The sequence below is a fragment of the Ornithorhynchus anatinus genome, chromosome 8 (genome assembly GCF_004115215.2).
Source record: "Ornithorhynchus anatinus isolate Pmale09 chromosome 8, mOrnAna1.pri.v4, whole genome shotgun sequence".
NCBI lineage: Eukaryota > Metazoa > Chordata > Mammalia > Monotremata > Ornithorhynchidae > Ornithorhynchus > Ornithorhynchus anatinus.
The window spans coordinates 4,740,541-4,754,855 of record NC_041735.1 but is presented as its reverse complement, the minus strand read 5'-3'; the positions used below and the strand labels follow the sequence as shown (position 1 = coordinate 4,754,855).

The window sequence follows — 14,315 nt, the reverse complement described above, 5'->3', positions numbered from 1 at the left end:
ATTATTATTATTCTACGGCTAGGGTTGTAACCCCAGGGGGTTCCGTGTGGCCGTTCTGGATGTTTCCGACTCCTCCTTCTCCTTGCGTCTTGCAGACCCTTTGGGCATTTAGTATTCATCCCACCCCAAGCCCCGCAGCACTTCCGCACATATCTGTAACTTATTTATATTCATGTCTGCCTGCCCCTCCATTCAGGCAGTCAGTCAGTCGTATTTACTGAGCACTTACCGTGTGCAGAGCACTGTATTAAGCGCTTGGGAGAGTCCAGTAGAACAATGTAACAGGCACATTCCTTGCCCACAATGAGCCTGCGGTCTAGAGGGGGACTAGACTGTAAGGCCGTTAAGGGCAGGGAACGTGTCCACCAACTCGAAGCAGCATGGCGGAGTGGATAGAGCCCGGGCCTGGGAGTCCGAAGGTCACGGGTTCTAATCCCGCCTCTGCCCCTTGTCCGCTGTGTGACCCCGGGCAAGTCGCTTCACTACCCTGTGCCTCAGTTACCTCGTCTGTAAAATGGGGATTGAGACGGTGAGCCCCACGTGGGACAGGGACTGTGCCCAGCCCGATTTGCTTGTATCCACTTAGTACAGTGCCTGGCACACAGTGAGTGCTTAACAAATACCGTAACTGTTAACTCAGTTGTATTGCACTCTCCTGAGCGCCCAGTACAGTGCTCTGAGGGTGATGATGATAGCGATACTTGTTAAGCGCTTACCTGGTTAGATACGAGCTAACCAGGGTGGATGCGGTCCTTGGGTTCTAATCCCGGATCCGCCGCTTGCCAGCCGTGTGACTTCGGGCAAGTCACTTAACTTCTCTGTGCCTCAGTTACCTCATCTGTAAAATGGGCATTAAAGCCGTGAGCCCCACGTGGGACAACCTGATCACCTTCTATCCCCAGCGCTTAGAACGGTGCTTTTAATAATGATGGCATTTGTTAAGCGCTTACTATGTGCAAAGCACTGTTCTCAGCGCTGGGGATGATACAAGGGGATCAGGTTGTCCCACGTGGGGCTCGCCGTCTTCATCCTCATTTGACAGAGTTCACACTCTTAATCCCCCTTTTACAAATGAGGCCACTGAGGCACGGAGAAGTTAAATGACTTGTACTCTCCCAAGTGCTTAGTACAGTGCACTGCACCCAGCGAGCACTCAATAAATGATGGAAGGAATTAAAGAAGGCAGAAGCCAGGATTAGAAAACGGGTCCTTCTGACTCCCAGGCCCGGGCTCTATCCACTAGACCACACTGCTTCTCACATAATAGAGAAGCAGCGTGGCTCGGCGGAAAGAGCCCGGGCTTGGGAGTCAGAGGTCATGGGTCCAAATCCCGGTTCAGCAGCTTGTCAGCTGTGTGACTTTAGGCAAGTCACTTCACTTCTCTGGGCCTCAGTTACCTCATCTGTCAAATGGGGATGAAGACGGTGAGCCCCACGTGGGACCACCTGATCACCTTGCATCCTCCCCAGCACTGCTTTGCACATAGTAAGCGCTTAACAAATGCCATCATCATTAATTATTATTATAATAAGTGCTCAATAAATACCATGAACGATGACGATGATGTCGACTCTCCCAGTGTCTCTCTACGTCGATTTAGAAAAATCCTTTTTCTCCCAGCGAATCTCTGAGCCTTCCTCCCTCTTATTAAAAAGGCATCTTCGTGGATTTTCGGTGGGCAGCGAGTTCTTTCTCCTCACCCGCCCTGCCCAAGTCGGACGAGGTGAAGCCGAATCCCCGCAGACCCGAAATAGACTTCTAAACCGGTTTCCGTCTATTTCAACATTTTGGCCTCGGCCAGTTTCTTTTTAGAGCGAATGTCTCCTCCGATGGGGGGAGGAACTGACAGCAGCGTGGGAAGGCATGGACTTTCCGCCGGGTAAAAGCGGTGTATCGACGTGTTAATTGGTTTATTTTGGTAGCGTTCTCCCTCTGTCGGAGAGGTATTTTTAAAATGCGGCGAAACCTACTCGCCCGCAAATTCCAGGGGCTATAAAGAGAGAGAAAATTGGGTGGATATAATTGTCCCATCCCCGCCCACTCCCTGAACCTCCCTGTCCTCCCTGAACTTGAGCTCGGAAGTTGTCTGGGTCATTAGAAACTTAATTGTTTTTACGGGACTCTTTCCCTCCCCTTCTGGTCGTCTCTGTGGGGTTGGTTTTCCTCCAGCGGGCAGCGGAGGCAGGCCTGCCTCAGCAGTGGGCCCGAAGGCCCTCCATCTTAATAATAATAATAATAATAATAATGTTGGTATTTGTTAAGCGCTCACTATGTGCAGAGCACCGGGGTAGATGCAGGGTCATCGGGTTGTCCCACGTGAGGCTCACAGTTAATCCCCATTTTACAGATGAGGTAACTGAGGCCCAGAGAAGTGAAGTGACTCGCCCGCAGTCACACAGCTGACAAGTAGCAGAGCCGGGAGTCGAACCCGTGACCTCTGACTCCCAAGCCCGGGCTCTTTCCACTGAGCTACGCTGCCTCCCCCCCCCCCGCTAACCATCCTGGGACCCCGTCAGCTTCCTCCCCACGGCACGGCCGCGGCTAACGCTTAGTACGGTGCCCGGTACCTAATTAGTGAAGCAGCCTGGCCTGGTGGAAAGAGCCCGGGCCTGGGGGTCAGAGGGCCTGAGTTCAAATCCCGGCTCCTCCACTTGTCAGCTGTGCGACTGTGGGCAAGTCACTTCACTTCTCTGGGCCTCAGTTCCCTCATCCGGAAAATGGGGGTGAAGGCCGTGAGTCTCACGTGGGACAACCTGATGAACCTGTTTCTGCCCCAGTCCTTAGAACAGTGCTTGGCACAGAGTAAGTGCTTAACCAATATCATCATCATCATCATTATTATTAATAACGAATGCCGTCATTATTATTGTTATTAGGAAGTCCCAGTCGGTCCAGAGAAGGGAACTGTGATTCGTTTTGGGTGGGGAATGTGTCCGTCTATTGTTGTACTGTACTCTCCCAAGCGCTCAGTACAGTGCTCTGCACACGGTAATCGCTCATCAGATATGACTGAATGAGTGAGTGAGCCCTCAACAAATACCACTGAGGCTTCTGAGCCTTAATCCAGCCCCGCTGGCCTACTTTATGATTATACTATACTCTCCCAAGTGCTTAGTCCGGGGTTCTGCACACAGGAAGTGCTCAATAAATAGGATCGAATGAACGAATAAATATGATGGACTATGACTAGCAGTGGGAGAATTCTGGGATCGTGAGGAAAAGGTTGCCGGGTGAGAAGAATGCCAGGCTTATCCACGAGAAGCAGCATGGCCTAGTGGATAGAGCCCGGGCTTGGGAGTCAGAAGGGCCTGGGTTCTAAGCCCGGCTCCGCCACTCGTCTGCTGTGTGGTCTCGGGCGAGTCGCTTAACTGCTCGGTGCCTCGCTGACCTCATCTGTAAAATGGGGACTGAGAGTGCGGGACGGGGACAGCATCCAACCCGATTAACTCGTTTCTACCACAGGGCTTAGAACAGTGGTTGGGACATAGTAAGCGCTTAACAAGTACCATAATTACTATTATCATTATCGGTCTCTCTGGCAACCACCTTCTCTTCCCATTCCAAAGAGGCAGGCACCCTCTTCTTAGAGCCGAACAACAAAACCCTCAAAAATCATTCAAAGCCTCCCTTGATATCTCAGGAAGCCGACAGGGAAGAAGACCCTTTCTTTTTAGGACTCCTTGCTCTTTAGGGCCTTTTCTTTTTAGGACTACTTTACTTCAGAGAGTTCAGATGATCTTTTTCTTTTTCTGGCATTTGTTAATCGCTCACTAGGTACCAGGCACTAAGTGCACTAAGTGCAGAGGTAGATTCAAGGTAATCAGTTATCCCACATGGGGCTCACACTCTTATTCCTCTTTTTACCGATGAGGTAACTGAGGCCCCGAGAAGTGACTTGACCAAGGGCACACAGCAGAGAGGTGGCGGGGCTGGGATTAGAACCCGGGTCCTTCTGACTCCCAGGCCCCGGATTCTGTCCACTAGGCCATTCTGCTTCTGGAGTATTTGGGGGCTGAGGCCTTTGGCTGAGGGCTGGTCTTGCATTTGCCTCGACGTGCTTAGGAAAACCAGAGGAATCCACCTTCTCTTCAGCCCCATTCCCGACCCCGCCCTCACACTGTGGCCTCGTGACTAGAGCAAGGACCCGGGAGCCAAAAGGTCATGGGTCCTAATCCCGGCTCCGCCACTGGTCTGCTGTGTGACCTTGGGTAAGTTACTTCACTCCTCTGGGCCTCAGTTATCTCATCTGTGAAAATGGGGATGCAGACCGTGAGCCCCATGTGGGACAGGGACTGTGTCCAACTTGATTTGCTTGTATCCACCCCATCACTTACTACAGTGCCTGGCAAATAGGAAGAGCTTAACGAACACCACAGTCATCATCGTCGTTATTATTATTACATTAGGATTGGGAAGATATTCGGGGGGGTGTTGTGTCCAGCACCGTATTGGATCCTGCCCAGAATAACTGATCGCCACACGATCAGTCATTGCTTCCCGGGCCGGAGGCTGGAGGAGTTATCTTCTTCATGAATCAGACCCATAAATCAGACTTTCCGGGCTCGGCTTCAGCTTTCACAAATGCCACCGTGAAAGATATCCCCAATTTGAAGTTCTCGAGCTGATGGCATTTAATTTTCGTCTCTTCCTAGCTCTTAATTACCCTGGGAACCCCTCCCCCGTCCCCTCCCCGCAGACCTCGGCTAGGCCACGGGGGCTGATGAGGTATCGGTTTTCTCCTCATCGCACAAGGCTCGATGGGCCACCAAGAGAAGCAGGGCGGCCTGGTGGAGAGAGCCTGGACCCGAGAGTCAGAAGGACCTGGTTTCTCATGTCGGCTCCAACGCTTGTTCATTCATTCGTGCACTCCATCATATTTACTGAGCGCTTACTGTGTGCAGAGCTCCGTACTAAGTGCTTGGGAGAGGACGATTCAACAACAGCCAGGCACATTCCCTGCCCCAAACGAGCTTACGGTCTAAAGGGGGAAGAATGACGTCAAGACAGCTTGTTCATTCATTCATTAAATTGCATTTATTGAGCACTTGGGTGCAGAACACTGCACTAAATGCTTGGAAGGGTACAATGCAACAATAAACAGATACGTTTCCCGCCCACAACGAGCTTACGGTTGTAAGTAAGACAGAACAGCTTGTCTGCCGCGTGACCTCGGGCAAGTCACTTCACTTCTCTGTCCCTCACTTACCTCATCTGTAAAAATGGTAATTGAAACCGGAAGCCCCGTGTGGGACAGGGACTGTGGCCAACCTGATTAGCTTGTGCCTGTCCCAGTGCTTAGTACCGTGCCTGGAACTTAGTAAGCGCTTAACGCATGCCGCACACACACAAAATCCCGATCCAAACCTTCGAGGGGAGAGAAGTTTTGGGGTTGTACGACGCTCCGCTCAGTCGGCAGTAATGCCCAGCTGATTGAGCGTAAAGGGAGTATCTGGGGCTTCTAAAGGCCTCAGCTTTGGGCCATTTCTCTCAGGGGAAAATAAGTCACCCATCTAGGAGATCCCGGAAGAACGGTGGGAAGCCAGTTGGGATGCGATGACTGAGTATTTCTGAGACACAGTACGGATATGGTATTGGTTAAGTGCTTACTCTGTGCCAGGCACCGTACTAAGCGCTGGGATAGAAACAAGCTAGTTAGGTTGGACGCGGTCCCTGTCTCACACGGGGCTCACGATCAATGGCTATTTTACAGCTGAGGTAACTGAGGCCCAGAGAAGTAAAACGACTCGCCCGAGGTCACGTAGCGGGCGAGTGGCGGAGCCGGGATTAGGGCCCGGCTCCTTGTGATTCCCAGGCCCGTGCTCGATCCACTAAGCCTCGCTGCTTCTCTCGACTGCCATCTGTCGCGGGAAACGCTTCCGGGAGCACAGTTGCGCCCGCCAATCCTCCGGAGGGTGTGTTGGTTGGGCAACTGACTTGGGCTCGGCTTTTTGGTTTTCTTCTCGCAGAGGGAAAAGTTCATAAAGCTGCTGGACCAGCTGCACAACTCCCTGAGGATCGACCTGTCCAAATACAGGGTACGTACCCAAGCCCCTCCCCGCAGCTGGCGATCGAGCCCGCGCCCCGGGGAGCAAGGGTGGCCGGACCCCGAAACGGGTGGCACGGCGGAGATCCCGCTGTCTTCTGCGGGAGCTCGCCTCCCGGAATACCGAGAGAGGAGGGTGGGAGATGGGCCCCGAATTCACGATAGGAAGGTCTCCCCCGCCCTCAAGAACACGGCTGATCAGTCCTTGACTCCAACGTGCCTTCAATAATAATAACGGCGGTATTTGTCAAGCGCTTACTTCGTGCCAGGCACGTTACTAAGCACTGGAGTGGATACAAGTTAATCGGGTTGGACACAGTCCCTGTCCCACCAGGGGCTCACGGGCCTAAGCTCGGTCTTAGCCACCACTCTCTGAAGCGCCTTCGGGTTCGAGGATGCGGGTCCTCCCCGTTTCCCCGTCCGTCCTGAGGATTTTAACGCCCGGGCCTTTCCCATTTCTCCCGTCTATCCAGGACAACTTTCCAGCCGGCAATCCCGAGAGACTTCAGGACCTGAAATCCACCGTCGACCTGCTCACCAGCATCACCTTTTTTCGCATGAAGGTAGCGTGTTCTCTTGGACGCTCAAACCGCGCACATCCTTAGCTCCTCACCTGTCTGGGATATCCACCCTGATGGTTTCCTCCCTGCCTCTGAAGCAGAGAACGGAGAGATCCTTCCTTTCAGCTCTGTTTCTTTTAGGGTACTTCTTAAGCGCTTACTATGTTCCAAGCACTCTACTAAGCGCTAAGGTAGGTAACAAGTTGGACACAGACCCTGTCCCGTATAGGGCTCACAGTCTAAGTAGGAGGAATTCTGTTGTATTGTACTCTCCCAAGTGCTTAGTTCAATGCTCTGCACATAGGAAGCTTGCAATAAATACCGTTGATTGACTGATGGAAGAAGATTGAATCCCCATTTTATAGTTGAGGAAACTGAGGCACAGAGAAGTTCAGCGATCTGGCCAAGGCCGCACGGCGGACAAGTGGCAGAGCCGGGATTAGAACCCAGGATTCCTCCGATTCTCCATCCACCAGGCCGCACCGTTTCTCAGCGCCGTTTGCCCCGTCGTATTTGCGATCGGATCCGGCTCGAGCCGAGCTTCCCAAAATAACCCGAGGAGACTTGGGGCTCAGAAAGGCTGGAGAGTGAGACTGGGATGGTTCTGTGACACTCCATTCATTCATGCGGTCGTATTTATTGAGCACATACCGTGGGCAGAGCACTGTACTAAGCGCTTGGAAAGGGCAACTCAGCAACAAAGAGGGAAATCCCTGCCCACAGCGGGCTCACACTCCTATCCCTCCCTCCTAGTGGATGTCTCCAAATCCAGCCGTGGCAAGAGACGGCGGTAATTGTCTGAAACCCCTCACGTTTCTTCTTCCCAAAGTGCCGTCACCGCAGTGATTTCATTTTCTCCTCACATTAGCCCTGTGAGAGAGGAGTCAGGTGGCAAGAACCCGGGCCTGGGAGTCAGAGGACGTGGGTTCTAATCCCGGCTCCGCCACTCGTCTTCTGTGTGGCCTTGGGCAAGTCGCTTCACTTTTCTAATAATAATAATAGTAATGTTGGCATTTGTTAAGCGCTTACTAGGTGCAGAGCACCGTTCTAAGCGCTGGGGGTAGATACAGGGTGATCAGGTTGTCCCACGTGGGGCTCACAGTTTTAATCCCCATTTTACAGATGAGGTCACTGAGGCCCAGAGAAGTGAAGTGACTTGTCCCGCTGACAAGTGGCAGAGCCGGGATTCGAACCCACGACCTCTGACTCCCAAGCCCGCGCTCTTTTGCACTGAGCCACACTGCTTCTCTATAATAATAATGTCGATATTCTTCTAAGCCTCGGTTACCTCATATGTAAAATGAGGATGAAGACTGTGAGCCCCATGTGGGATAACCTGATTACCTTATATCCATCCCAGCATTTAGAACCGTGCTTGACACATAATAAGCGCTTAACAAATGCTAGTATTATTATTATTAGTCTATCTCCACTTTACAGCTGAGATAACGAGGCCCCGAGAGGTTAAGTGATTTACTCCAAGTCACACAATAGGTGGCCAGTAGCAGAGCTGGGAGTAAAGCCCGTCAAAAGGGCAGGGACCGTCTCTATCTGTTGCCGACTTGTTCATTCCAAGCGCTCAGTACAGTGCTCTGCACATAGTAAGCGCTCAATAAATACTATTGAATGAATAATAATAACGATGATGGTACTTAAGCGTTTACTACGTGCCAAGCACTGTTCTAAGCCTTGGGGTAGATACAGGTTAATCAAGTTGGACACAGAACTCGGGTCTAGAAGCCGAGGCTCCTGGTGTCCCACCCCACGCTCTCCCACTTCCCCTCACCCCCTGTTGAACCCCCTCTACGGTGACCTGATCGAATTCAAGCCCTTTATCTCAGGATTCGCATCTTCTCAATTTAACGGCCGTGAAGCAGCGTGGCCCAGTGAATACAGCATGGGCCTGGGAGTCAGAAGGAGCCGGGTTCTAATCCTGTTCATCTGTAAAATGGGGATTAAGAGTGTGAGCTCTATGTGGGACAGGAACTGTTATCAATCCGTCAATCAATCAGTGGTAAATTATTGAGCATTTACTGCATGCCAAACACTGTACTAAGCTGGGAGAATACAATAGAATAATATAACCGAATTGGTAGATGCAGAGTTGGTATTTATTGAGCGCTTACTGCGTGCTGAGCACTGTGCTAAGCTCTTGGGCGACTGCGTTCTAACAACATAACAGAATCGGAAGACACAGAGATTCGTTATTTATTGAGTGCTTACTGTGGGCCGAGCACTATCCTGAGCGCTTGAGGGAGTAGGATAGAACAATATAACAGAGCTGGTAGACACGTGGATTTGTTATTTATTGAGTGCTTACTGTGTGCTGAGCACTTTACTAAGTGCTTGAGGGAGTGCAATAGAAAACTACAACCGAGTTGGTAGATAGGTGGATTTATTGCCATTCAATCTGATTAGCTTGTCTCTACCCCAGCACTCAAACAGTGTCTAGCACATCTTGTCTTATGCTGTCAAGTGGTTTCCGACCCGCAGCGACGCCACGGACACATCTTTGCCAGAATGTCCCGCCTCCACCTGCAATCATTCTAGTAGTGGATCCACAGCGCCTTCTTGGTAAAACTCCAGAAGCGGCTTACCGTCGCCTCCTTCCGCGCAATAAACTCGAGTCATTCATTCAATAGTATTTATTGGGCGCTTACTATGTGCAGAGCACTGTACTAAGCGCTTGGAATGGACAAATGGGCAACAGATAGAGACGGTCCCTGCCCACTGACGGGCTTACGGCCTCATCGGGGGAGACAGACAAAAACAATAGCAATAAATAGAATCAAGGGGATGAACATCTCATTAAAACAATAGCAATAAATAGAATCAAGGGGATGTACATCTCATTAACAAAATAAACAGGGTAATGAAAATATATACAATTGAGCGGTCGAGCGCAGAGCCGAGGGGAGGGGAAGGAGCAGAGGGAGAGGGGGGAAAAGGCTTCACCCTCGACTCTCTCCCGTGCCGCTGCCGCCCAGCACGGGGGAGTTTTGACTCGTTGCCGATGGCCTGCCACTCGCTAGCCGCTGCCCAAGCGAGGAATGAAACAGGCCTCCGCTTCGCTCTCCCTCCCATAGCCGAGACCCGCAGAGTGCGATCGTGAGGGGAGAGCCCGGCCCATAGTAATCGCTTAACGAGTACCGTTAAAGAAACCAAGCGACGGGTGGGTGTGGGCCCTGCTGTCATCACCCCATGTCTGGTCTCCGCACATTCTACCCGCCAGGTTCTGGAGCTGCAAAGCCCGCCCCGGGCCAGCACCGTGGTCAAGGACTGTGTCCGAGCCTGCCTGGACGCCACGTACAAGTACATTTTTGACAACTGCCAGGAACTGTACGCGCAGCTCATAGACACGGTAAGAGCCCGAGGGCACCCAGCGGAGACCCCAGTTTGAATGTCGGTTTTCCTGGTTTGAGAGTGAAGCGGGGCGGCCTAGAGGGAAGAACACGGGCCTGGAAGTCGGAGGACCCGGGTTCTAATCCCGGCTCTGCCAATTGCTCGCTGTGGGATCTTGGGCGAGTCACATCGCTTCCCTGCGCCTCATTTCCTTGACTGCAAAATGGGGATTCAATACCTGCTCTCCTTTCTCCTTAGACCGTGAGCCCTTGGAGGACAGAGATTGTGTCACTTCTCTGTCCCTCCTTTCCTTGACTGCAAAATGGGGATTCAACACCTGCTCTCCTGGGGTAGATGCAAGCCCACGTGGGGCGCACAGTCTTCATCCCCCCTTTCCATATGAGGTAACTGAGGCACAGAGAAGTTAAGTGGCTTGCCCAAGATCACACAGCAGACAAGTTTTTCGGGCGATCCATGGTATTTGCAAAAGCCCTCTCCAGCACCACGTTTCAAAAGAATCGATGTTCTTTCTATCCTGTTTTTTCACTGCCCGGCTTCCGGATCCATATAATGTCATCGGAAACACCAGAGGGTTGACAGTTTGCATTTTTGTGACGATTGTTACATCGGCATATTTCTTAGTAAGCACTTACTAAATACCATTGTAATAACGTCTGCTAACTCTGATGTATCATACTCTTCCCAAGCGCTCAGTACAGTGCTCTGCACACAGTAAGCGCTCAATCAATACCCTTGATGATGGTGATGGATCTGAATGGCGTTGTTGCTCACATCACGCTCTCGCTTCAAGAAAGCCGGTTTGCTTTGACCTAACCGCCTCCCTTCGGCTCCCGTTGGATTTAGTGGGGTGATTAAAGTCTATTTCAATTTAGCTTTAGACAGGGACATCTATTTACCAGAGAGGTTCATCTTTCAGGAGGTTTTAAGGAGGCTCGATGCTTCAGGTGCTGTTCTTTTGCCTTCCAGGGTGATGGAAAGCAGGATCAGATAGGGTCTCCTTGCCGGGACAGACGGGACGTGTTCCCGGTTCCTGAGGGAAAAGCATTTGGGGGGAACAGAACAGGCTGGGGGAAGGAAGGAAGTTCCTCAAGCTCAATCAGTGTTCCGAAGGCATGCATGGAGCTCATCTTGCTCGGCCGAGGTGCAGGGAGTCCTTGAGAGAGTACTGTGGATCGAAAAGAAACCGTCCCCGCCCTCCGAGAGTTTACAGTATAAAATAAAATAAACGATGGCGTTTGTTAAGCGCTTACTATGTGCAAATCACTCTTCTAAGTGCTGGAGAGGATACAAGGTGATGAGGTTGTCCCACATGGGGCTCACAGTCTTAATCCCCATTTTACAGGTGAGGTCACTGAGGCACAGAGAAGTGAAGTGACTCGCCCAAAGTCACCCAGCTGACAAGCGGCTGAGCGGGGACTTGAACCCACGACCTCTGACTCCCAAACCCGGGCTCTTTCCACTGAGCCGCGCTGCTTCTCGTATCGTTTCCAACCTGCTCTCGCCCACATCCCGCCTCTGTCCTGGAACGCCCTCCCCGTTCGTATCCGACAGACGGTCGCTCTCTCCACCTTCAAAGCCTTACTGAAGGTCCACCTCCTCCAGGGGCCCTTCCCCGACTAAACCCTCATTTCCTCTTCTCCAACTCCCTTCCGCGCGGCCCCGCTGCTTCAATTCGTACATTTTGTTCACCCTGAGGGCTCCCGGTCTGAATCCCCATTTTACTGTTGAGGTAACTGAGGCACAGAAAAGTGAAGCGACTCGTCTGAGGTCACACAGCAGACAAGGGAGGGGCCGGGATTAGAACCCAGGTCCTTCTGATTCCCAGGCCCGGACTCTAGCCGCTAGGCTGTGCTGCGAATCGGAAACCCATCGGTTTGGCGGAGGCTGGTCTCTCGGGAGAGAGGATCGTCTCTCAGGAGAGAGGACGGTCTCTTAGGAGAATGGCAAGGAATGGGGTCCATGTGTGAATTTTTTCAGCAACACCCAAACCCTGGATAGACTCTTAGCAGCAGCAGCTTGGAGCACAAAGACAGGGAGAGAGAGAGAGGAAAAAAAAGAGCCACTGAACATTTGTTCAGGGGCGTGTATTCAAGCGGTACTGAAAGAGGTAAAATTCAATAATGCATTTGAAAAATGGTTCATTCTCTCCTCATATCTTGTTCGTTCTTCTCATTTTAAAGCTTCAGTGTGTTTGGTTCTTTTTTTTTTGTTCCCTCTTATCCTAAAATGGTAAATGAGCCGACGCCGTTCTCCCGAAGTTAGAAATACACCTCTCTTGTTGCTGGGTCTGGATAAAAAGAGACGAGAGCCGGCTTTCATAATCGATCGAGTAAGAGGAATTAGAGATCCGAAACACGGAATATTAGGTGAAACCCAACATAATCAGAGGCCGCCCTTGTTAATGTTCATCGTTTAGCGGGTGGGTGAATTTAAGGACGTATTAAAACTGATTAAACTGGTAGAAGAGATGTAAGGAAGAGCCGGGGAATGAGATGATTCAGCTTGGGTCTTTTCAGACCTGCTTACAGACGGATCAAATATCACAGTCTCAGTAGAGTCACTTTGAGGGAGTGATAATAATGATAACGATAGTGTTTGTTAAGCGCTTACTACGTGCCGAGCACTGTTTTAAGCGCTGGGGTAGATATAAGGTAATCAGGTTGTCCCACGTGAAGCTCACGGTCTTCATCCTCATTTTACAGATGAGGTAACTGAGGCACCGAGAAGTGAAGTGACTTGCCCAAAGTCGCCAAGCTGACGACTGGAGGAGCCGGGATTAGAACCCACGACCTCTGACTCCCAAGCCCGTGTGTGTGTGATTGGTACATAGATGATGACGTTCGATAGTCTAGACTGTAAGTTAGTTCTGGGCAGGGAGCACGTCTGCCAACTAGAAGCACCGTGGCTCAGTGGAAAGAGCCCGGGCTTGGGAGTCAGAGGTCATGGGTTCGAATCCCAGCTCGGCCACTTGTCAGCTGTGTGACTGCGGGCGAGTCACTTCACTTCTCTGTGCCTCAGTTACCTCATCTGTAAAATGGAGATTAACTGTGAGCCTCAAGTGGGACAACCTGATGACCCCGTATCTCCCCCAGCGCTTAGAACGGTGCTCTGCACGTAGTAAGCGCTTAACAAATACCAACATTATTACTCTCCCAAGCGCTTAGTACAGTGCTCTGTACACAGTAAGTGCTCAATCAATTCGATTGATTGGTAGTCAATGCAGGTACTATTTTAGGTATGGGAAATAGAAAGATTGTTCCTTGTCGAATTACTTCGGCGGATATCACTAGGCCCCTGAACGTTGGCTCTTTGCTGAGGAAACTTACTTGGAATCAGCCGATCAGTCAGGCAGCCGATCGGATTTACTGAGCGCTTAATGAACCTAGCACTTGGGAGAGCACAGTATGACAATAAACGGACACATTCCCTGCCCACGACAAGCTTGCCGTCTAGAGGGGGAGACAGACATTAATAGAAAGAAATACAATACAGATATGCTCATTTGTATAGAGTTTTATTACCCTATTTATTTTGTTGCTGAGATGTACATCCCCTTGACTCTATTTATTGCTACTGTTTTTGTCCGTCTCCCCTGAGTAGACTGTAAGCCCGTCAGCGGGCAGGGATGAGAAGCAGCGTGGCTCAGCGGCAAGAGCCCGGGCTTGGGAGTCGGAGGTCATGGGTTCGAATCCCGGCTCTGCCACTTGTCAGCTGTGTGACTGTGGGCGAGTCGCTTGACTTCTCTTGCCTCAGTTACCTCATCTGTAAAATGGGGATTAACCGCGAGCCTCCCGTGGGACAACCTGATGACCCCGTGTCTACCCCAGCGCTTAGAACAGTGCTCGGCACATAGTGAGCGCTTAACAAATACCAACTGTCTCTATCTGTCGCCGGGTTGTCCATTCCAAGCGCTTAGTACAGTGCTCTGCACATAGTAAGCGCTCAATAAATACTATTGAATATGTACATAAGCGGTGTGGGGCTGGGAGGGGGGATGAATAAAGGAGGCAAGTCTGGGTGACGCAGAAAGGAGCGGGAGAAAAGGAACGGAGGGCTTAGTTAGGGAAGGCCTCTTGGAGGAGATGCTCCTTCGATAAGGTTTTGAAAGCGGGGAGAGTCATCGTCTGTGGGATGTGAGGAGGGAGGGCGTCCGGGCCAGGGGCAGGACGAGGACGAGGGGTCGGCGGCCAGATAGACGAGATTGAAGTGGGGTGAAAAGGTTCGGATTAGAGGAGCCAAGTGTGGGGGCTGGATTGTAGTAGGAGAGTGGTAAGGTGAGGTAGGAGGGGGCGAGATTGATCGAGCGCTTTAAAGCAAAGCTAGCGGCCAGTCAGTACCTCTCAGGTCAG

General features: G+C 51.3%; 1 protein-coding gene across 3 annotated transcripts in view; it reads left to right on the top strand.

Annotated features, from left to right (window-relative positions):
- The window catches only part of UNC13C (unc-13 homolog C), a 184,726-nt gene that overhangs the window by 96,146 nt on the left and 74,265 nt on the right, over nt 1-14,315 (top strand). For all 3 annotated transcript variants that reach the window (XM_039912855.1, XM_029070801.2, XM_029070800.2), the window contains 3 exons: nt 5,967-6,035; nt 6,517-6,606; nt 9,836-9,964. In XM_039912855.1, coding sequence (XP_039768789.1) covers nt 5,967-6,035; nt 6,517-6,606; nt 9,836-9,964 — 288 coding nt within the window. The remainder of the gene's footprint in view (nt 1-5,966; nt 6,036-6,516; nt 6,607-9,835; nt 9,965-14,315) is intronic.